We start from the raw sequence: 23,171 nt of genomic DNA, 5'->3' as shown, positions 1-23,171 counted from the left end.
TGACAAGAATGCATCAACATGATGGAACATTGTGCCACCATTAAAAACTATTTCCCAATAATATTTAATGACAATAAAATACAATGTACTGTTAAAAAATAGAGCTATAAAATGACATATGTATGTATTATTATACATATATATAATTTTTAATATAGATAGGTCTACAATCTCTTATTCAAAGTCCTTGGGGTCAGATACATTGCGGGAATCAGAATTTTCCATGTTTTAGAAAGGTAGCATTTCATATATTATATAATACATTGCAGATGAGAGTATTAATATTCATAAAGATGGCGATAAATAAAGACTATAAGTAGGCTCATATCCATTCAGGTCAGCTTTTGCCACCAAAGTGATTTTGTGGCAAAACTGTCAGTTTTCAGATTGTTTTGAATTTTGAAATGAGGGTAAGTGGTTGTGGACTGTGCATACTAAAAAGATTAGAATGAAGGTCTCTATGGAAGGAAATTGGTGATTTTTATTTTCTTCTTTATAGTCTCCTATATTTTACAAAGCTTTCACTATAAGCCTATATTATTTAATTAGATTTTTTAAAGTTTTAGAAAGAAAGAGGAAAAGTGAAAGACACTAAAGCCTAATTTTGGGAAGATATAGAAAGGTAGTTGACATCTTACTAGTGTCTCTGAAATATAACCAACCAGCCAAACAAACAAAAAAACCCCAAAATCCCATACCACCAAAGAATAATCATGCTGCATTACCTGCAAAATAATTCCTACAACATCCTCTGCATCCTTCCTTCTCTTGGTAGTCCCCATCATGATGTTCTGGCAGCTTTTCCCACCCCCTCTGGAAATTCAGCCTGCACTGCCTCTTATCTCACTGGCCTCTGTCCTTTGGGATTCTTTCCTTCCTCAAGTGCAAAGCTTCCTCACTTTTCCAATGTCAATCAACCTAGTGTTTCCAGACTATTCAGAAATTTATCAAATATTTATCAACCTATGTTAAAAATGAAGAAAGACTGCAGATTAATAACTTAACCTTCCACCTTAAGCAACTATGAAAAGAAGAGCAAACCCAAAGCAATCAAAAGGAAGGAAATAATAAATATTTGAGTCGGAAAAAAATGCAAGAGGGAATTAAAACACAATAGAGAGTCATCCAACCAAAAGTATCTTCTTGGAAAAGATCAACAGAATTGGCAAACTTTTGTTTTGACTGACCAAGAATAAAGGAGAGGAGACTAAGATAACTAAAATCAGGAATGAAAGAGGGGTATCAATGAAAATAATCAATAAACAATCTATAATAAGAATAGAAAAGAGTTTTATTTGAGTCAAACTGAGGACTAAAGCCAGAACAGCCTCTCAGATAACTCAGAGGACCCTCTCTGGAGAAGCATGGTTTTCAGCACAGTTTTGTGTCTTGTCAGAACCAAGAACACCAAACAAGTCAGAGATACATTCCTTCAAGGTTTCAAGAAAAACAGATCAGCAAGTACATAGTGAGTCAGTATGGCCTTGGCACCTGGGAAGGGAGTCTTATCATCAAAGGAGTACAGCATTGGCATCACAGGAAGGGAGGCATTTATAAAATCTTTATTTTTAACATGGACATTCTTTAATTCTGGTCAATGTGTCCTTCTCTGTGATAATTAGAGCAGATGTACAATGTATGTTTGATAGGCCACAAACAGGCTGTTTCAGTTAGCATAAAATTCAAGTAAACTCATGTATAAGCCAGAATGACATTGCCATATCTCAATATGTGAAATTTTCTTTTATCAAAGGGCATCTCTATTGAACTGACAAAAATAAAAAGATCATAACATAATATTATGAACACTTATGCAACAAATTAGATAACCTAGATGAAATGCACAAATTATTGGAAAGAGACAACTACTGAAACTGACTCAAGAAGAAATAGAAAACCCGAATACATCTATAAGAAGTAAAAAGAAAGAAAAAAGAATGAAAAGAAATGAAGACAGCCTAGGAGACATCTGGGACAACATTAAATGCAACAACATTCATATTATAGGGGTCTCAGAAGGAGAAGAGAGAGAGAAAGGACGTGAGTAATAATTAAAGAGATTATAGTCAAAAAATTCCCTAACATGGGGAAGGAAATAGCCAGCCAAGTCCAGGAAGCACAGAGAGTCCCAAGGAGAAACACGCCAAGACACATAGTAATCAAATTGACAAAAATTAAAGACAAAGAAAAATTATTGAAAGCAACAAGGGAAAAACAACAAATAACATAAAAGGAACTCCCATAAGGTTAGCAGCTGATCTCTCAGCAGAAAATATACAAGCCAGAAGGGAGTGGCATGATATATTTAAAGTGATGGAAGGGAAGAACCTACAACCCAGATTACTCTACCTGGTAAGGATCTCATTCACATTCGACAGAGAAATCAAAACCTTTACAGACAAGCAAAAGCTAAGAGAATACAGCACCACCAAACCAGCTCTACAACAAATGCTAAAGGAACTTCTCTAAGTGGGAAACACAAGACAAGAAAAGGACCTACAAAAACAAACCCATAACAATTAAGAAAATGGTAATAGGAACATACATATTGGTAATTGCCTTAAACGTGAATGGATTAAATGCTCCAAACAAAAGACACAACCTCACTGAATGGATACAAAAACAAGACCCATATATATGCTGTCTACAAGAGACCCACTTCAGACCTAGGGACACATACAGACTGAAAGTGAGGGGATGGAAAAAGATATTCCATGCAAATGGAAATCAAAAGAAAGCTGGAGTAGCAATTCTCATATCAGATAAAATAGACTTTAAAACAAAGAATGTTGCAAGAGACAAGGAGGGACACTACATAATGATCACAGGATCATTCCATGAAGAAGATATAACAATTATGTATGCACCCAACATAGGAGCACCTCAATACATAAGGCCACTGCTAACAGCTATAAGAGAGCAAATTGACAGTAACACAATAATAGTGGGGGACTTTAACACCTTGCTTACACCAATGGACAGATCATCCAAACAGAAAATTAATAAGGAAACACAAGCTTTAAATGATACAATAGACCAGATAGATTTAATTGATATTGATAGGACATTCCATCCAGAAACAGCAGATTACACTTTCATCTCAAGTGCACACGGAACATTCTCCAGGATAAATCACATCTTGGGTCACAAATCAAGCCTCAGTAAATTTAAGGAAATTGAAATCACATCAAGCATCTTTTCTGACCACAACATTATGAGATTAGAAATTGATTAAAGGGAAAAAAACATAAAAAACACAAACACAAGGAGGCTACACAATATGTTACTAAATAACCAAGAGATCACTGAAGAAATCAAAGAGGAAATCAAAAATTACCTAGACACAACTGACAATGAAAACACAACTATCCAAAACCTATGGGATGCAGGAAAAGCAGTTCTAAGAGGGAAGTTTATAGCAATACAAGACTACCTCAAGAAACAAGAAAAATGTCAAATAAACAATCTAACCTTACACCTAAAGGAAGTAGAGAAAGAAAAACAAACAAAACCCAAAGTTAGCAGAAGGAAAGAAATCATAAAGATCAGAGCAGAAATAAATGAAATAGAAACAAAGAAAACAATACCAAGGATAATAAAACTAAAAGCTTGTTCTTTGAAAAGATAAACAAAATTGATAAACCTTTAGCCAGACTCATCATGAAAAAGAGGGAGAAGACTCAAATCAATAAAATTAGAAACGAAAAAGGAGAAGTTACAACAGACACCACAGAAATACAAAGCATCCTAAACAGACTACTACAAGCAAATCTATGCCAATAAAATAGACAACCTGGAAGAAATGGACAAATTCTTAGAAAGGTATAACCTACCAAGACTGAACCAGGAAGAAATAGAAAATATGAACAGACCAATCACAAGTAATAAAATTGAAACTGTGATTAAAAATCTTCCAACAAACAAAAGTCCATGACCAGATGGCCTTACAGGTGAATTCTATGAAACATTTAGAGAAGAGCTAACACCCATCCTCAAACTCTTCCAGAAAATTGCAGAGGAAGGAGCATTCCCAAACTCATTCTACGAAGCCACCATCACCCTGATACAAAAAGCAGACAAAGAAACTACAAAAAACAGAAAATTACAGACCAATATCATTGATGAATATACATGCAAAAATCCTCAACAAAATACTAGCAAGCAAATCCAACAGCACATTAAAAGGATCATACACCACGATCAAGTGGGATTTATCCCAGGGATGCAAGGATTCTTCAATATATGCAAATCAATCAATGTGACACACCATATTAACAAACTGAAGAATAAAAACCATATGATCATCTCAATAGATGCAGAAAAAGCTTTCAACAAAGTTCAACACCCATTTATGATAAAAACTCTCCAGAAAGTGGGCATAGAGGGAACCTACCTCAGCATAATAAAGGCCATATATGACAAACCTACAGCAAACATCATTCTCAATGGTGAAAAGCTGAAAGCATTTTCTCTAAGATCAGGAACAAGACAAGGTTGCCCACTCTCACCACTTTTATTCAACATCGTTTTGGAAGTCCTAGCCATGGCAATCAGAGACGGAAAAGAAATAAAAGGAATACAAATTGGAAAAGAAGAAGTAAAACTGTCACTGTTTGCAGATGACAGGATACTATGCATAGAGAATCCTAAAGATGCCACCAGAAAACTACTAGAGCTAATCAATGAATTTGGTAAAGTTGCAGGATACAAAATTAATGCACAGATATCTCTTGCATTCCTATACACTAATGATGAAAATTCTGAAAGAGAAATTAAGGAAACAGTCCCATTTACAACTGCAAGAAAAAGAATAAAATACCTAGGAATAAACCTACCTAGGAGACAAAAGACCTGTATGCAGAAAACTATAAGACACTGATGAAAGAAATGAAAGATGATACAAACAGATGGAGAGATATACCATGTTCCTGGATTGGAAGAATCAACATTGTGAAAATGACTCTACTACCCAAAGCAATCTACAGATTCAGTGCAATCCCTATCAAACTACCAATGGCATTTTTCACAGAACTAGAACAAAAAATTTCACAATTTGTATGGAAACACAAAAGACCCCGAATAGCCAAAGCAATCTTGAGAAAGAAAAACAGAGCTGGAGGAATCAAGCTCCCTGACTTCAGACTATGCTACAAAGCTACAGTAATCAAGACAATATGGTACTGGCACAAAAACAGAAATATAGATCAATGGAACAGGATAGAAAGCCCAGAGATAAACCCACACACCTATGGTCAACTAATCTATGACAAAGGAGGCAAGGATATACAATGGAGAAAAGACAGACTCTTCAATAAGTGGTGCTGGGAAAACTGGACAGCTACATGTAAAAGAATTAAATTAGAACATTCCCTTACACCATACACAAAAATAAACTCAAAATGGATTAGAGACCTAAATTTAAGACTGAACACTATAAAACTCTTAGAGGAAAACATAGAAAGAACACTCTCTGACATAAATCACAGCAAGATCTTTTTTGATTCACCTCCTAGAGTAATGGAAATAAAAACAAAAATAAACAAATGGGACCTAATGAAACTTAAAAAGCTTTTACAAAACAAAGGAAACTACAAACAAGACGAAAAGACAACCCTCACAATCGGAGAAAATATTTGCAAATGAATCAACGGACAAAGTATTAATCTCCAAAATGTATAAACAGCTCATGAAGCTCAATATTAAAGAAACAAACAACACAATAAAAAAATGGGTAGAAGACCTAAATGGACATTTCTCCAAAGAAGACATACAGATGGCCAAGAAGCACATGAAAAGCTGCTCAACATCACTAATTATAAGAGAAATGCAAATCAAAACTACAATGAGGTATCACCTCACACCAGTTAGAATGGGCATCATCAGAAAATCTACAAACAACAAATGCTGGAGAGGGTGTGGAGAAAAGGGAACCCTCTTGCACTGTTGGTGGGAATGTAAATTGATACAGCCACTTTGAAGAACAGTATGGAGGTTCCTTAAAAAACTAAAAATAGAATTACCATATGACCCAACAATCCCACTACTGGGCATATACCCAGAGAAAACCATAACTCAAAAAGACATATGCACCCTAATGTTCATTTCAGCACTATTTACAATAGACAGGTCATGGAAGCAACCTAAATGCCCATCGACAGATGAATGGATAAAGAAGATGTGGTACATATATACAATGGAATATTACTCAGCCATAAAATGAACGAAATTGGGTCATTTGTAGAGACATAGATGGATCTAGAGACTGTCATACAGAGTGAAGTAAGTCAGAAAGAGAAAAACAAATATCATATATTAATGCATATATGTGGAACCTAGAAAAATGGTACAGATGTACCGGTTTGCAGGGCAGAAATAGAGACACAGATGTAGAGAACAAATGTACAGACACCAAGGGGGGAAAGTGGCATGGGGGTGGTGGTGGTGGTGGTGAATTGGGAGATTGGGATTGACATATATACACTAATATGTATAAAATGGTTAACTAATAAGAACCTGCTGTATAAAAAATAATGAAATAAAATTCAAAAAAAAGTAAATAGATCGATTTAGTAATGAAAAACTTCCCAAGAAAAGAAATACCAGGACTGGATGCCTTTATGGGTGAATTCTACTGAATGTTTAATGAATACCACCAATTCTTCACAAATCTTTCCAAAAAATAAAAGAGAATACTTCTCAACTCATTCTGTGAGCCCATATTACTCTGATACCAATTCTAGACAAAGACATTAGAAGGAAACCAATATCCTTTTTGAATATAGAAATAAAAATTCTCAACAAAATCTATCAAACCAAATCCAGCACCATATAAAAAGGATTATACACCATGACCAAGGGGATTTATCCCAAGAATGCAAGGTTGGTTAAACATATGGAAATTAATCAATGTAATACACCATGTTAATAGAAGAAAGAACAAAAACCACATGGTTATCTTAATAGTTGCAGAAAAAGCATTGAAAAAATCCAACTCTCTTTCATGATGAAAGTGCTCAACAAACTAGGAATAAAAGGGAACTTCTTCAACCTGATGAGGGCACCTACAAAATCCCACAGCTAACATCCTACATAATGTTGAAAGACTGAATATTTTTCCCCAAACATCAGGAGCAAGAGAAGAATGTCTACTTGTACTTCTACTCAGCACTGTATTGGAGGTTTTAGTCAGACCAGAGGAAGAAATAAATGGCATTCACACTGGAAAAGAAGAAGTAAAACCATCTCAATTTGAAGATGACATGATTTTGCATATAGAAAAGCCTAAGCAGTCCACCAAAAGACTACTAGGGCTAATAAACAAGTTCAACAAGATCGCAGAACACAAGATCCTATTTGAAAATCCATTGTTTTTCTACACACTAGCAAGAAAAAACCAAAAATTAATATATAAACAAACCAAAAATTTATATAATTATAAATGCAATTTCATTTACAATATCATAAGATACTTAGGAATAAATTTAACAAAGAAGTGCAAAGCTTGTGAGTTGAAAACTACAAAACAGTTGAAAAATAAACAAGATATAATAATGATGATGATAAAAATAGAAAGACATCCCATGTTCATGGACAGAAAGACTTTATTTTTTTATTGTTATTATTATTATTTTGGCCGTGCTGCCCAACTTGTGGGATTTTACTGCCCTGACCAGGGATTGAGACTGGGCCACAGCAGTGAAAGTGTTGAGTCCTAACTACTGGACTGCCAGGGAATTCCCAGAAGACTTTAAATTGATAAGATGACAGCACTCTCCAAATTGATCTAACAGCTTTAAAGCAACTCCCATCAAAATCCCAGCTGCCTTTTTTTGGTGGAAATTGACAAGCTGATCCTAAAATTCATATGGAAATACATGGAACCCAGAATAGCCAAAAGAACCTTGTAAAAAAAGAACAAAGGTGTGGAACTCACACTTCCTGCTTTTTAAAACCTACTACAAAGCTACAGTAATCAGACAGAATGGTACTGGCATAAGGATAGACATATATATCAATGGAATAGAATTGGGGGTCCAGAAATAACCCTCATTTATGGTCAGTTGTTTCTCAACAAGGGTGCCAGACCATTCAATGGAGAAAGGACAGCCTCTTCAACAAACCATGCTGGAAAAACTAATATCTATCAATACTTTCAAAAGAATAAAGTTTGACCTTTATTTCACACCATATACAAAAATTAACTCAAAATTATCAGAGACATAAATGTAAGAGCTAAAACTATCAAACTCTTAGAAGAAAATGTAGGAATAAATCTTTGTGACTGGATTAGGCAGTAATTTTCTAGATATGACACTTAAAACATGGGAAACAAAAGAGAAAATAGATAAATTGGACTTAAACAAAATTGAAAACTTTTGTACTTCAACGAATACCATCAAGAAAGTGAAAAAGACAACCTATTAATACAATATGAGAGAAAGTATTTGCAAATAATATATCTGATAAGTATCTGGTATACAAAATGTAAAAAGAACTTCTTACAATGCATAAATAAAGAGTCAAATAACCCAGTTAAAAAATGAGCCATGGATTTGAATAGACATTTCTCCAAAGAAGATATACATATGGCCAATAAGCACATGAAAAGTTACTCAACACCATTAATCATTAGGGAAATGGATATCAAAACTACAGTGAGATACCACTTCATTTCAAGATGGCTATAATCAAAAAGATGGACAATAGCAAGTGTTGACAAGGATGTGGAAAAATTAGAACTTTTATACATTGCTGATGGAACTGTAAAGTGGTGTAGCTGCTTTGGAAAACAGCCTGACAGTCCCTCAAAAAGTTAAGCATAGAATTGCAGTAAGACCCAACAATTCTACTCCTAAGTCTATATCTAAGAGAATTGACAACATGTCCACACAAAGGCTTATACATGAATGTTCATAGCAGCATTATTCATACTCGCCAAAAAGTGGAAACAACCCAAATGTCCATCAGCTGATGAATGGATAAACAAAATATAGTACATCTGTGTAAGGGACTACTACTCAGCCATAAAAAGGAATGAAGTTGTGATGCATGCTACAATATGGATGAACCTTGAAAATATTATGCTAAGTAAAAGAAGACAGACACAAAAGGTCACGTATAATTCCATTTATATGAAATGTCTAGAATAGAGATAGAAAGTAGATTAGTGGTTGCTAGAGTGGGAGAGGGTGATGGGGACTGCTAATGGATGTGGAGTTTCTTTTTGGACTGGTGAAAATGATCTGAAATTGGACAGTAGTAATGGTTCCACAACTCTATGAATATACTAAAAAAACATTGAATTGTAGACTTTAAAGGGGTAAGTTTTATGATATGTGAATTATATCTGTTTTTAAAGTTTGAGAAAATATTTATTGAGTATCTACTGAGTGCTACGCACTGTCTAGGTGCTGGATAAGCCACAGTGATATAAGTCCCTTGTGGAGCTGATGTTCTAGTGTCAGGGGAAAACAGACAGTAATTAATTAACAAGTGAGTATATAATATGCTAAAAAGTATATAATATGCTAAGAAAAAGTAGGGTAAGGGGCAGAGTGACGGGGATAGGTATGCTGTACTAGATCAGATGGTCAGGGAAGGCCTTGTTGAGAAGGTGAGGAAGACCTGAGATGTAAGGAATTAAGTCAGTGGAGTGTTCGAGGAGACACATTTCAGACAGAGAGAACAGAGGTGAGGCTGGAGTGTGCCTGGGGAGGAGGGAGGAGGCCAGTGTGGCTGGAGAAGAGTGAATGAATGGTGGTGAGATCCTAAAAAGTGTGTGTGTGTGTGTGTGTGTGTGTGTGTGTGTGTGTGTAGAGTGCGGTAGCAGTGGGAGCCAATTGTGTAGGGTCTTAGAGGTAAGAATTTGAATTGGATTCTGGATTTTGTGCGGAATGAAATGGGAAGCCATTGGATGTTTCTGAGCAGAGGATGGACGTAATCTGATTTAGGACTCGACAGAATTCCTCTGTCTGCCGTGGGAAGAATAACTAGTAGAGAAAAGGAGTGGGAGAGGTAACCAGTTAGTAGGCTACTGCAAGAATACAGGCAAGAGGTGATGGACCGGGGACTAAAAGTGTAGATGTCCAGAAGTGGTCAGATTCTGGGTTTGTTTTGAAGGAATGCCTCTAAGTCTCCTCTTGACCCAGGTCAAGATAAGAAACTCAGGCCACCTGAACAAAAACCAGTTCTTCCTTTTAAAAGGTGTATTTCAGAAGAGTTGGAAGGACAGGGGAGATAGATTGTGGCTCATGCTCACATGTTAATAATTTTTGTCCCTATCAAACTTTCCTCCATTGACCTACCTAACATTTGTGGGTTCTTCTGAAACAAGAGGGGCTCTATCTCTTTGTACAGTTTGGAGGCTCCTCCCTTTCAAGTTCCACCTCTCCTTCCTTCTCCTATTATAGGGTGTGTGGATTCTTCTCAGATGCCCTGGGAGCAGTGCCTGGTTCCCCTTGAGCAGGAGACATTCATGAGGGCTTTGGTGGGAAAATCCAGCTTTGTTCAGTGACCTTTGGACAATTGCAGTTCCCAGTTTTTCAAGCAGTGCTCTGCCATCCTCTCTCAGGCACCCACTGCAGAGTTTCACCCTGTGACCCTGAGTCCACAAAAAATCCTAATGCTGCACCCTGCGAACCCTCACAGAATCTCTGGCCATTAACCCCATGGTGCTATATTTTAAATGGTGTGCCCTGGCAACTTCTTCTCTGGTTCCTGACATACTTCTAACTCCACCCCGTGAATTTCTCTCATCCTCTGTAACTTCTAAAGTTTCCAAATCAGCCTCATTGTTTGCCCAGCTACAGCAGCCCTTTTTTCTGAGGATTCAGGCGCCTCCAGTAGAGTAGGGCAAAAGCATACACTGCTTCACAATGTCTCCATTGACCTCCTTTCCCTGTGCCTCTAGAAATCTAGAGATCATGCCTCTAAAATTCAAGAAGACCTGGGTCCAACGAAGACTTGCTTAAAAGTTAATTTCCAATTCCAGTTTCACAAACATGATTTAGAGACTTCTGCAATTTAGTGAATTCATGTGACAGGCACAAGTGTGGTTCTCTGCCTGGAACATCAAATTCACTAATAAGCCTATATAGTGTATATTCTGCTGAATTATAATCACACCTCTAATCTTGGAGTGGCCTCCACTTTTTCTTCATGCTCAGTTACAAGATGGTGATTTAATCCTGAGGAGCAGTTATCCCTGAATGTAGCCCTCATGGGTCTGAGCTGCCACAAGTTCCATCTTGGAAAATGGACAAATATGCAAACAAAACCCAAACAGACAGACAGACAAAACACTGCAAACTTGACATTGTAAAAGAATAAAAAGCCAACTAAATCTTTACTGAAGCATCTGATAAAATACCAAAAAAATATTCTAGTCAAAACACAGAACAGGGAACTCTACTCAGTGCTCTGTGGTGACCTAAATGGGAAGGAAATCTAAAAAAGAGTGGGTATATGTATATGTATAACTGATTCACTTTGCTGTACAGCAGAAACAAACACAACATTGTAAAGCAACTATACTCCAATATAATTTAATTTAAAAATTTAGCAAAACTCAAAAATCCTCTTTCCCACTTAATGCCTATGATAGCATTATAGCTGCCTCTCCCTCATCAATCTATCTCCTCGTTATCTCCAAAGACCCCAGAACTCTCTAAAAGACCTGCCTTGTGCCTTTTGTCTCTCTTTCCTTGTCCTTCCCGTTCCAGTTTCTGCTCCACTCATTTCTCTCATCAACACAACTGAAAGCCAGACTTGTTTGAATAACAAAATCTTCTTAGAAGCCACGGAGGAGGGAGGCTGTGACCATAGAGAAATAAATTTCTTGTCCCAATCCTGTTATAAAATTTATGTTTTATCATAGTGATTCTTCTGTGTTGCAGAATGCAGAACTATCTCAATGGGGCAAGGACAAGAAGTACATGCTCGAAAGCTGATTCAGATGTCAATGCAGCAGGTATGTAGCAATGGACAACTACTCTTCATGCAACATTCTTGATATTATTCCTCTGGCCATCTGGTCTACTTAGGACCAACACAGTGATGGGCAAAGCATTCTACCTGTGATGTTCAATCATTATTTTTCATTTTTATTTATGTATATAGAGTCAACCTTTGATTTCCTACAAATTTTAAACCTCCAGCTAGTTTGCTCCTGACATCCCCACAAAATACTTGTTCCATTTTCTATAGCATATGCTCCATTTTATTTTCACTAAATATTTTTTTTTTAACATCTTTATTGGGGTATAATTGCTTTACAATGGTGTGTTAGTTTCTGCTTTATAACAAAGTGAATCAGTCATACATAAACATATGTTCCCATATGTCTTCCCTGTTGCGTCTCCCTCCCTCCCACCCTCCCCATCCCACCCCTCCAGGCTGTCACAAAGCACCGAGCCAATATCCCTGTGCCATGCGGCTGCTTCCCACTAGCTATCTACCTTACTGCGTTTGTTACTATGTATATGCCCATGACTCTCTCTCGCCCTGTCACAGCTCACCCTTCCCCCTCCCCATAACCTCAAGTCCGTTCTCTAAGAGGTCTGCGTCTTTATTCCTGCTTTACCCCTAGGTTCTTCATGACATTTTTTTCTTAAATTCCATATATATGTGTTAGCATACGGTATTTGTCTTTTTCTTTCTGACTTACTTCACTCTGTATGACAGACTCTAGGTCTATCCACCTCATTACAAATAGCTCAATTTCGTTTCTTTTTATGGCTGAGTAATATTCCATTGTATATATGTGCCACATCTTCTTTATCCATTCATCCGATGACGGGCACTTAGGTTGTTTCCATCTCCGGGCTATTGTAAATAGAGCTGCAATGAACATTTTGGTACATGACTCTTTTTGAATTTTGGTTTTCTCAGGGTATATGCCCAGTAGTGGGATTGCTGGGTCATATGGTAGTTCTATTTGTAGTTTTTTAAGGAACCTCCATACTGTTCTCCATAGTGGCTGAACCAATTCACATTCCCACCAGCAGTGCAAGAGTGTTCCCTTTTCTCCACACCCTCTCCAGCATTTATTGTTTCTAGATTTTTTGATGATGGCCATTCTGACTGGTGTGAGATGATATCTCATTGTAGTTTTGATTTGCATTTCTCTAATGATTAATGATGTTGAGCATTCTTTCATGTGTTTGTTGGCAGTCTGTATATCTTCTTTGGAGAAATGTCTATTTAGGTCTTCTGCCCATTTTTGGATTGGGTTGTTTGTTTTTTTGATATTGAGCTGCATGAGCTGCTTGTAAATTTTGGAGATTAATCCTTTGTCGGTTGCTTCATTTGCAAATATTTTCTCCCATTCTGAGGGTTGTCTTTTGGTCTTGTTTATGGTTTCCTTTGCTGTGCAAAAGCTTTGAAGTTTCATTAGGTCCCATTTGTTTATTTTTGTTTTTATTTCCATTACTCTAGGAGGTGGGTATTTTCACTAAATATTTTTTGATAATTTGGCAGCCACACTTTCTGGTTCCTAAAGGATGCAGCTCTAGCAGTCTTGGAAAATGTCATGTTCAATATTAATAGATAGTGCTTAAGAAGTGACAGATTGAGACAGTCAAATTTCAATTTTCAGTTAAAGTGAGACTTTCATTTTTCATTAATGGGTAGTTTCAGGCAACTAAGAAATATTTGAGGGTGTTATGTTTAAATATTGATAATGGTTTTTATTGAAAATTGCAAGCTGGATGGAATGTTGAGAACTATTTTTCATCACACCTAATAAATACATAGGTCATTAATTTTCTAGAAATGGTTGGTAGATAGCAATCTCAGCAGCAATAAGAAATTGCGCCATTGATAAAAATAAAATAAGATCTTGGTTTATTTTTAAGCTTTTGATCTCATAACGTCTGTAGCAACTGTGGTGCAGCTTTTCCCTGGGAATTAATGACTGGAGAGGGTTAATGGGCTAAAACTCTGCTTGGTTCATCAAAGTTTCAGGCTAGTCATTAATTCTCAAGTGCGCCAAGCCTTAATCTTTACCACTTAATTAAATTCAATAATATATTGTATTTAATTTATATATATTGAAGAAATTATATATAATTATTTTTACTCAGATCAAATAATTCACTCTATTGAGTGATTTGACAGTTTGACTTTGGGTCTTAAATAAGTTCTTCAGTTTCCACGAGTGAGAAACTTCTAAATTTGGTACAGCATTCACATTAACCTTCTTTGGAATCTTAGCTTTTATAACTTCCATGTTCTGTGTCTCAAGGTAGGATAAATATTGATAATAATGGCATTATCAAACAAACAAACAAACAATAACAATAACCCATGAATAGGTACAGCCACACTGCCACTTGAAAGATTTAGGATAAAGCTGACACGGTGGAATGCAGAGCAGGGAATCAGAGAGTAACTGGATCCACGATGACACAAACCAACCATGAAGTCCATCTTGGTCTAGACATCCCAGTTGTCTAGACCAACAAGTCCCCTTTGCTGCTTAAGCCAGTCTGAGTTCTGTTTTCTCTTGCAGTAGAAGGTGTATATACAGGCCTTACCATATATACACTAAGCTCAATGATTTGTAGCTGTATTTATCTGATCTCATTATATAAGTATATCAAGATATTGTCTGGCTAATAAACTGTGTTCTTATAGAACTGTGACGGTCATGTGAATTACATTGTTAAAGAAGGTTTTATCAAGTATTTAGATAGTGCTTAGAAAGTTTTGTGGTTTCAGGAATATCTGGGAGGAGTGATGGCAAAGAATAAGGTTTAATATTATGGTAGCAAATGTCACCAAATGTATTTTATTGCCTCTGGTGAAATAAAATTGGTATTTTAAGTCAGGAGAAGAAAACTTAAGCATAAAATTCTCTCTCTCTGCTCATTTGGGCCTCCTCCCTCCCCTTTTAGTGTACAATGTGCACCTGCGTAACGCATTAACCAGACCTCCTCAAAGGTGGGAATGCCTGCTCGAATGCAAAGATCAATTTTTTTCCCCTTTTTTCTGACGCTAGCCAGGTAACTTCTTAAAAGATTAGCATGCTTTTCCAACTCTGCAGGGAGCCATGGTGACTTGTTGCTGGCTTTGTATGTGTACCTGGACTGTGTATCTTTGGTGAACCTCATGTGAAATGTCAGCATGTCATTTTGATGTATGATCCTCTGTCTCGAAAATGTATATGACTCTGCCTTTGACTTGTAACAGGCAAGACAGGTCTCAGAGCTTCTGTCTCCCAGGCTATAATCCTCAGTTTGGCTCAAATAAAATTCTCTCTTTTCTTCCTAACTTGATTGTTAATGAATTTTCGTCGACACCTCCAACTTTCATGAGGTAATGTGTATCTCTCTTTGTGACAGTGGACAACTTGGTTTCGGGGTGAGTCCCTTCTGATTTACCCTAGGCAGGACAATTTAAGTTACAAATTCCAAAATACCCATTCCCACCATTAGATGGTGCACACACTGTACTTAAACAAGTCTGACTTCAAATTTTAACTTTTGTTCCCTTCTAAACCAGGGGTGGCAGGATACAATCATTTTGAACCCACTTGATTCCAAGTAACCAGCTTTACAACTAACAGAAAAAAGAAGATTGTATTGACATATAACAATTTCATTAAAATATATGTGCTCAAAACAGAGTATTCTTATGCCCTGAGTAAAAGTTTCAAAAAATTTGTTTGTATGTTTTGTTTTATTAAAGTCGTAGCAAAAAAAAGTTATAAGGAATTAATATGAAATCATTTTTGAATACAGGGTGGCTGGGTATTACTGCAGAATTGTCACCTTGGCCTAGAATTCATGGAAGAATTGCTAGAGACATTAACTACCACTGATGCCAGCAATGATACTTTCCGAGTGTGGCTAACTACCGAGCCCCACGATCGGTTTCCCATTACATTGCTTCAGGTTTGTTACTGTGAGATAAGTATCCTTTCCTTGAGAGTTATACAAATAAAGATGGCACAAATATGATTATGGAAAGATGGCAAACATAACAGGGCTTTCTGGTCCAGTAGAGGCTGCGTTGCAAAATCTTATGCCATTATCGTCAAAATCTTGACTATAATTATCAAGATTATATGGTAAAGATTCCCACAGAAGAGTTATAAGACTCAGTATTAATTTATTGGGTTTTAGCTCTGATCAATGCAAGTAGCTTACACGGTGCCCATTTATGTACCATAAGCATATTGTTGGCTGATGTGTTGTAATTTCTATTTTATTCTTCACAGTAATTTATAGAAACAAAACTACTATTTGCTTTTTATGACAGACTTCTCTCAAATTCACTAATGAGCCACCCCAAGGCGTTCGCGCAGGTTTGAAAAGAACATTTGCTGGAATTAATCAAGACCTTCTGGATATCAGTAATTTACCCATGTGGAAGCCAATGCTTTACACTGTAGCATTTTTACACTCCACGGTGCAGGTAACTTCTGAGAGCAGTTTACACATTTAGAGGATGCTAATGATGTTATGTTTGCCTCTCTGCTGCACTGTCTGCTCTCCTCACCTTGCTTTCTTTTTCCTTCATGGCACTTTTCCCCACCTGGCACAGGACATGCATATTTGTTTATGTATTTATGTGTCCTCCTGCCCCCACACCCCCACTTTGGGCCCCTAGAGTATAAGATTCTCCAGGGCAATGACTTTGTTCTTTTGTAACTGCTGGGTCTCCCCCTGTGACAGCAGCAGCTGGGGCATTGCCAGAGCTCAATAAATATTTGTGGGATGAACAAACGGATTACTGTGATAGGAGCTTGGTCTTGAAAGTGCCTGTGCTGGCCAGGAATGTTATATACACCATCTCATGTAATACTAACAGCCACCTTTCAAGGTAGGATTTATCACCATCTTACAAGTGAGGAAATTGAGACTCAGAGAGGTTAAGTTCCTTTCTAAACAGTAGATCTAGGAGTCAAGCCCCACGCTGTCTGCCCTGGATACAAGTATGTTTCAACCCTCCTCCCACCGGTGACAGAAGTGGTGGTGTTGGGAAGAGGAGTCACAAGGGTCACCTGTCTTCTTCACGTTGTTTGCTCTTTGCTTTTACTGTGTACTTATATAGTCATTTAATAATTTTATGGCTGCCCAGCAACATCTCTATGGGATTATTTTCGTTTTGTTATTGCTTTGTTCTATATTTGGATTTTGTATTTTGTTCTGTATTTGAAAGCTGTATAATTTTAATGTACTTGATTCACTCCTTGATTTCACAGAGAGATAAAGGGACTCCTTTAACTCTTTCCTACATTTCTTCTTTCCCTGAGGCTGGAGTGAGGACAAAATGAATCAACTGGTTTAAACCAGGAGTCATGGTTCAGCTGTGCACAGCAGCCGGCAGAGCTTGGCCTCATCTCTACCCACCCTGCCCAAAGGTGGAGGGGAATTTGGTGCCCACCCCAGAAAATACCGGGCGTGTTTACCCGTAGGTTCCTTGACCCCACCACTTTACCAGGTTTCATGCTGCCCAACAGAGAGGGCTGTTTAGAGGGGACAGCTGGTGTTTATCTGTCCCCCAACTCTGAGAGACTTAAAATCAGGTTAAACGCTTAGCGGGTCGTTATTCTTGCTAAGTTCCATTGTGGCCTTTGGATTGATTGTAAAGTACAGCTTTCAAGTCACTGAAGCTGATTTCATATATTCTTATCTGGGAATTGTTGGGTTTGCTAGGCCTTATCACACTCTAATACAAATATTGCTTTAAACTCTGTTATTTAAAGCCCAATTCACAAATAATAAATTTTATGATTCTTTTCCTAGTAGTGATGATTCAACTCTTCCACTGTGCTTATCACAGAGAGATGACTGAGGGGTATTTTCCATATGGTCAACATGGCAACCTGTGTTTTTAGTGGCCATTATCCAAGGGTTAAAAAGAAGAACAGGACCATGGGCCAGTCATGGGGCCGAAGTGTGCTTGCACTTAAAGTGGCTTGTATCTGGGTTAAAACAGAAAAAAATCTCCACTGCTAAGGCCGTGAAGCTAACAGTGGCATGTCTATGAAAAAAAAGGTTGCGAAGATCTCTTAAAATCCAATCATAGAGTGTTAGAAAGAGCACTTCACGGAGAGTCAGGAAGCCTGGATTTTAGATCTGTTGTGACATCAATTAGCTACGTAAGGTTGGTCAACTTATGTCCCTGTCAAGGCTTCTGTTTCCCCATCTGTGTGTTTAGAGGCAGAAGGAGGTGATCTTTCAAGATTTTTCCCATTTCGAACATTCTGTTGTCCAGTTCTATGACTATACAAGGAGTGCAGATAATTCAAGCATTTTTCCCTCGGTTCTAGTTTTATCAATTTCAGAAATGTTTACTGTGATATTGCCTAAACATATTCTTTTCTTGGTTAGGATAAAGCCAGCTTGACAGAAAAATCTGGAATTCTTTAGGAGCTTGTGGTCCTGGGTCAGCACCATCTGCATCACCTGGGGACTTGTAAGAGTTGAATTTCAGGCCCCACCCAGACCCACTGAATCAGATTCTGCGTTGTAATAAGATGCCCAAGTGATTCGTGTGCACATTAGAGTTTAACACACAACTGTTACAGGAAGGACTGTTCTGAATAGACAGATTGTGGCTTATATTTTTCTAGTGTTGGATATAATAGTCAAGTACCAGATTTTCTTTTTTTAACATCTTCATTGGAGTATAATTGCTTTACAATGGTGTGTTAGTTTCTGCTGTATAACAAAGTGAATCAGCTATACGTATACATATATCTCCATATCCCCTCCCTCTTGCATCTCCCTCCTACCCTCCCTATCCCACCCCTCTAGGTGGACACAAAGCACCGAGCTGATCTCCCTGTGCTATGCAGCTGCTTCCCACTAGCTATCTGTTTTACATTTGGTAGTGTATATATGTCCATACCACCCTCTCACTTCGTCCCAGCTTACCCTTCCCCCTCCCAGTGTCCTCAAGTCCATTCTCTATGTCTGCGTCTTTATTCCTGTCCTGCCCATAGGCTCTTCAGAACTTTCCTTTTTTTTTTTTTAGAGTCCATATATATGTGTTAGCATACAGTATTTATTTTTCTCTTTCTGACTTACTTCACTCTGTATGACAGTCTCTAGGTCCATCCACCTCACTGTAAATAACTCAATTTCGTTTCTTTATATGGCTGACAAATATTCCATTGTATATATGTGCCACCTCTTCTTTATCCAGTCATATGTTGTTGGACACTTAGGTTGCTTCCACGTCCTGGCTATTGTAAATAGTGCTGCAATGAACATTGTGGTACATGTCTGTTTTTGAATTATGATTTTCTCAGGGTATATGCCCAGTAGTGGGATTGCCGGGTCGTATGATAGTTCTATTTTTAGGCTTTTTAAGGAACCTCCATACTGTTCTCCATAGTGGCTGTATCAATTTACATTCCCACCAACAGTGCAAGAGTGTTCCCTTTTCTCCACACCCTCTCCAGCATTTATTGTTTGTAGATTTTTTGTTGATGGCCATTCTGACCGGTGTGAGGTGATATCTCATTGTAGTTTTGATTTGCATTTCTCTAATGATTAGTGATGTTGACCATCCTTTCATGTGTTTGTTGGCAATCTGTATATCTTCTTGGGAGAAATGTCTGTTTAGGTCTTCTGCCCATTTCTGGACTGGGTTGTTTGTTTTTTTGATATTGAGCTGCCTGAGCTGCTTCTATATTTTAGAGATTAATCCTTTGTCAGTTGCTTCATTTGCAAATATTTTCTCCCATTCTGAGGGCTGTGTTTTCTTCTTGTTTATGGTTTCCTTTGCTGTGCAAAAGCTTGTAAGTTTCATTAGGTCCCATTTGTTTATTTTTGTTTTTATTTCCATTTTTCTAGGAGATGAGTCAAAAAGGATCTTGCTGTGACTTATGTCATAGAGTGTTCTGCCTATGTTTTCCTCTAAGAGTTTTATAGTGTCTGACCTTACATTTAGGTCTTTAATCCATTTTGAGTTTATTTTTGTGTATGGTGTTAGGAAATGTTCTAATTTAATTCTTTTGCATGTAGCTGTCCAGTTTTCCCAGCACCACTTATTGAAGAGGCTGTCTTTTCTCCATTGTTTATTCTTGCCTCATTTATCAAAGATAAGGTGGGTTTATCTCTGGGTTTTTTATCCTGTTCCATTGATCTATATTTCTATTTTTGTGCCGGTACCATACTGTCTTGATTACTGTAGCTTTGTAGTATAGTCTGAAGTCAGGGAGCCTGATTCCTCCAGCTCTGTTTTTCTTTCTCAAGATTGCTTTAGCTATTCGGGGTCTTTTGTGTTTCCATTCAAATTGTGAAATTCTTTGTTTTAGTTCTGTGAAAAATGCCATTGGTAGTTTGATAGGGATTGCATTGAATCTGTAGATTGCTTTGGGTAGTATAGTCATTTTCACAATGTTGATTCTTCCAATCCAGGAACATGGTATATCTCTCCATCTGTTTGTATCATCTAATTTCTTTCATCAGTGTCTTATAGTTTTCTGCATACAAGTCTTTTCCTGATTCTTTAATCGATGAATTGATTCCTCCAAATTTACCTGGATATCCCTTGCTTTATACAAACACGATGTATATACTTTTGTCCATGCAGAGACTGAAAAAAAGAAGAGGGAATTGGTTTATGTCACATAATATGAAGCTTCTGGGCTGGGGAGAGTGTTGCCGAAACTCGGCCCCTGTTCACCCTTGCTGAGTAGAAATGCAGAGATAGAGTTTTGGGTGAAGTAAAAAAGAATAGCTCTATTGCTTTGTCAGGCAGAGGGGACCACAGCAGGCTAATGCCCTCAAAACTGTGTGTACCACCCTGGAGGGGGTAGTGAGGAGTCTTATAGTGTTCAAGGAACAGGGCATGGTCAGCTCGTGCACATTCTTCTGATTGGTTGGTGGTGAGGTAGGTAATTGGGAGTCAGCATGGTCAATTGTTTGGTTCCAGCTGGTCTGGGGTCTATGTGCTTGTGGGCAGCATACAGTTAACTTCTTCCACCTGGTGGGGGTTTCAGTATCTATAAGACAGCTCAAAGGACATGGCTCAGAATATTATCTGTAGTCCTTGAAGAAGAAATAAAGGTCCTTGACTTTGTTTAATGACTAAAGTATTATTATTTGGTCTTGTTTTTTCTTTTCTTTTTGTATTTTCTCACCTCTCTGATTAAATTTATTCTTTGACTGAAGGTTTTCTACAGACAATAGGCGGGCGGAGGACATGGGTGAGGGGTTCTATCCTGGGAAGGCCTCAGGGGTTCCTGCTCGGTTACAAGGGGTTCGTGCTGGAATCCATAACACATGAGAATGCAGGAGCGAGTGGTAAAATAGCCAACCCCTGCCTGCCCTCCAATGTGTTTCTCTTACTGAATCAAAGTTTGGCATCATGCCATCAGCTCACTCCAGCTCAAGAGCATCGTGTGTTATGCGGACCCTACTCTTGTTGCAGAGGACAAAATGAGCATCCCTCCTCTCCTATAAGAAGGGGAAGTAGATTTGGCTGGTCAAGGACAATCTTGGGCAGAAGAGTGGTGGAGGGTGTCTTGGGATGGGAGCAGGATTACCCAGTAGAAGGGGGTGCACTGCCATGGCAACCTGCATAGTTGCACCAGCCACTTCTGCACTAAGCTCTGCTTGCTTCCTACTCCCCCTGGCTTCCCTCCCCTCTCCTCCAGGAACTTGACCTCCACGTTGGCCAGGAGGTTACTGCAGCAGCGGCCGCTCTTGCTGCAGTCGGCCGATGTCTCTGCCTCGGCCAGCCAGCCCTCCTGCCCTCCCCGTGGGAGCCTTTCATCCCCAGCACCATGGGGCATGCCTCCGCTTATTAGGACACTACTTCCTGAGAACGTTTCCCGCATCCTCTTTTATTTATTTATTTATTTATGGCTGTGTTGGGTCTTCGCTGCTGCGTGCGGCCCTCTCTAGTTGCAGCAAGTGGGGCCCACTCTTCGCCGCAGTGTGCGGGCCTCTCACTGCAGCAGCTTCTATTGTTGCTGAGCACGGGCTCTAGGCGCGTGGGTTTCAGCAGCTGTGGCACATGGGCTCAGTAGTTGTGGCTCACGGGCTCTAGAGCGCAGGCTCAGTAATTGTGGCTCATGGGCCCAGTTGCTCTGTGGCATGCGGGATCCTCCCAGACCAGGGCTCGAACCCCTGTCCCCTGCATTGGCAGGTGGATTCTCAACCACTGCACCACCAGAGAAGTCCTCCCGCATCCTCTTGAAGATGACTCTAGGGGGAAACTTCCCTCTGGCCTCAATATTCTCTCTACATTTTGCCAGAAAGTCCAGTGTAGCACTGTTCTGGCCTTCAGAGCAAGCCCACACTCACCCTTCAGGATTTTAATTTTAAATATACCTTCCTTCAAAGTCTTGGTCTTCTGAAATTCAACAATTCTTCTTCAACAATTCCATTTGTAGTCTCCTCCCAACACCTCCTGCAGGTCACAATAACGTTTCCTGTTTTGTTCCTATTGATAGTCAATATACTGCCCCTTGTAGTGCAGCACATTGGACCCATGAGCATCTTAAGCAGTGGTCCTCAGCCATTGCCTGGGCCCCAGAATCCCCTGGAGGAGGCATCGGGGTGAAGAGCTCAGACCTTTTAAAAACTTCCCAAGTGATTCTAATATGCAGTGAGAGTGGAGAATAATTCCCAAAGAGCCACTGCCCTTAAGGGAGGAGTCTTTAGTCATTTTTATGACCTTTTCATGGTTTGGATATTTCTCCCCCTCACCTTGGCTCACCCACATTGAAGCCCACATTCGGGACTTTTCTTACGGCTTATACACAGCTTTGTGAGGTTTACTGCAAGAATCTTTGATTAGGAGTTCTAAGGGCCTGCGATGGCAGTTGCAAACTCGGAAATTTTACCATGGCTCTTAAAATATTTGTTTAATATTTAATAAAAATGGCCATATATGTGGGGCTCAGAGAGTACCACTGTTAACAGTTCCTCATTCAGAAAAGTGTTTACTTCTTTGACATATATATATATATATATATATATATATATATATATATATTTTTTTTTTTTTTTTTTTTTTTTTTTTTTGCGGTACGTGGGCCTCTCACCACTGTGGCTTCTCCTGTTGTGGAGCACAGGCTCCGGACGCACAGGCTTAGCGGCCATGGCTCATGGGCCCATGCGCTCCACGGCATGTGGGATCTTCCCAGACCGGGGCACGAACCGTGTCCCATGCATCGGCAGGCGGACTCCCAACCACTGCGCCAC

At 38.6% G+C, this 23,171-nt stretch overlaps 1 protein-coding gene across 1 annotated transcript in view; it reads left to right on the top strand.

The window, feature by feature from the left end:
- The window catches only part of DNAH8 (dynein axonemal heavy chain 8), a 325,865-nt gene that overhangs the window by 253,627 nt on the left and 49,067 nt on the right, over window positions 1–23,171 (top strand). The window contains exons 83-85 of the mRNA XM_019949887.3: window positions 11,895–11,968; window positions 15,741–15,893; window positions 16,261–16,416. Of these exons, the coding sequence (XP_019805446.1) occupies window positions 11,895–11,968; window positions 15,741–15,893; window positions 16,261–16,416 (383 nt within the window). The remainder of the gene's footprint in view (window positions 1–11,894; window positions 11,969–15,740; window positions 15,894–16,260; window positions 16,417–23,171) is intronic.

The sequence above is a fragment of the Tursiops truncatus genome, chromosome 10, assembly GCF_011762595.2.
Source record: "Tursiops truncatus isolate mTurTru1 chromosome 10, mTurTru1.mat.Y, whole genome shotgun sequence".
Lineage (NCBI taxonomy): Eukaryota > Metazoa > Chordata > Mammalia > Artiodactyla > Delphinidae > Tursiops > Tursiops truncatus.
This window is presented reverse-complemented; position numbering and strand designations above follow the sequence as displayed.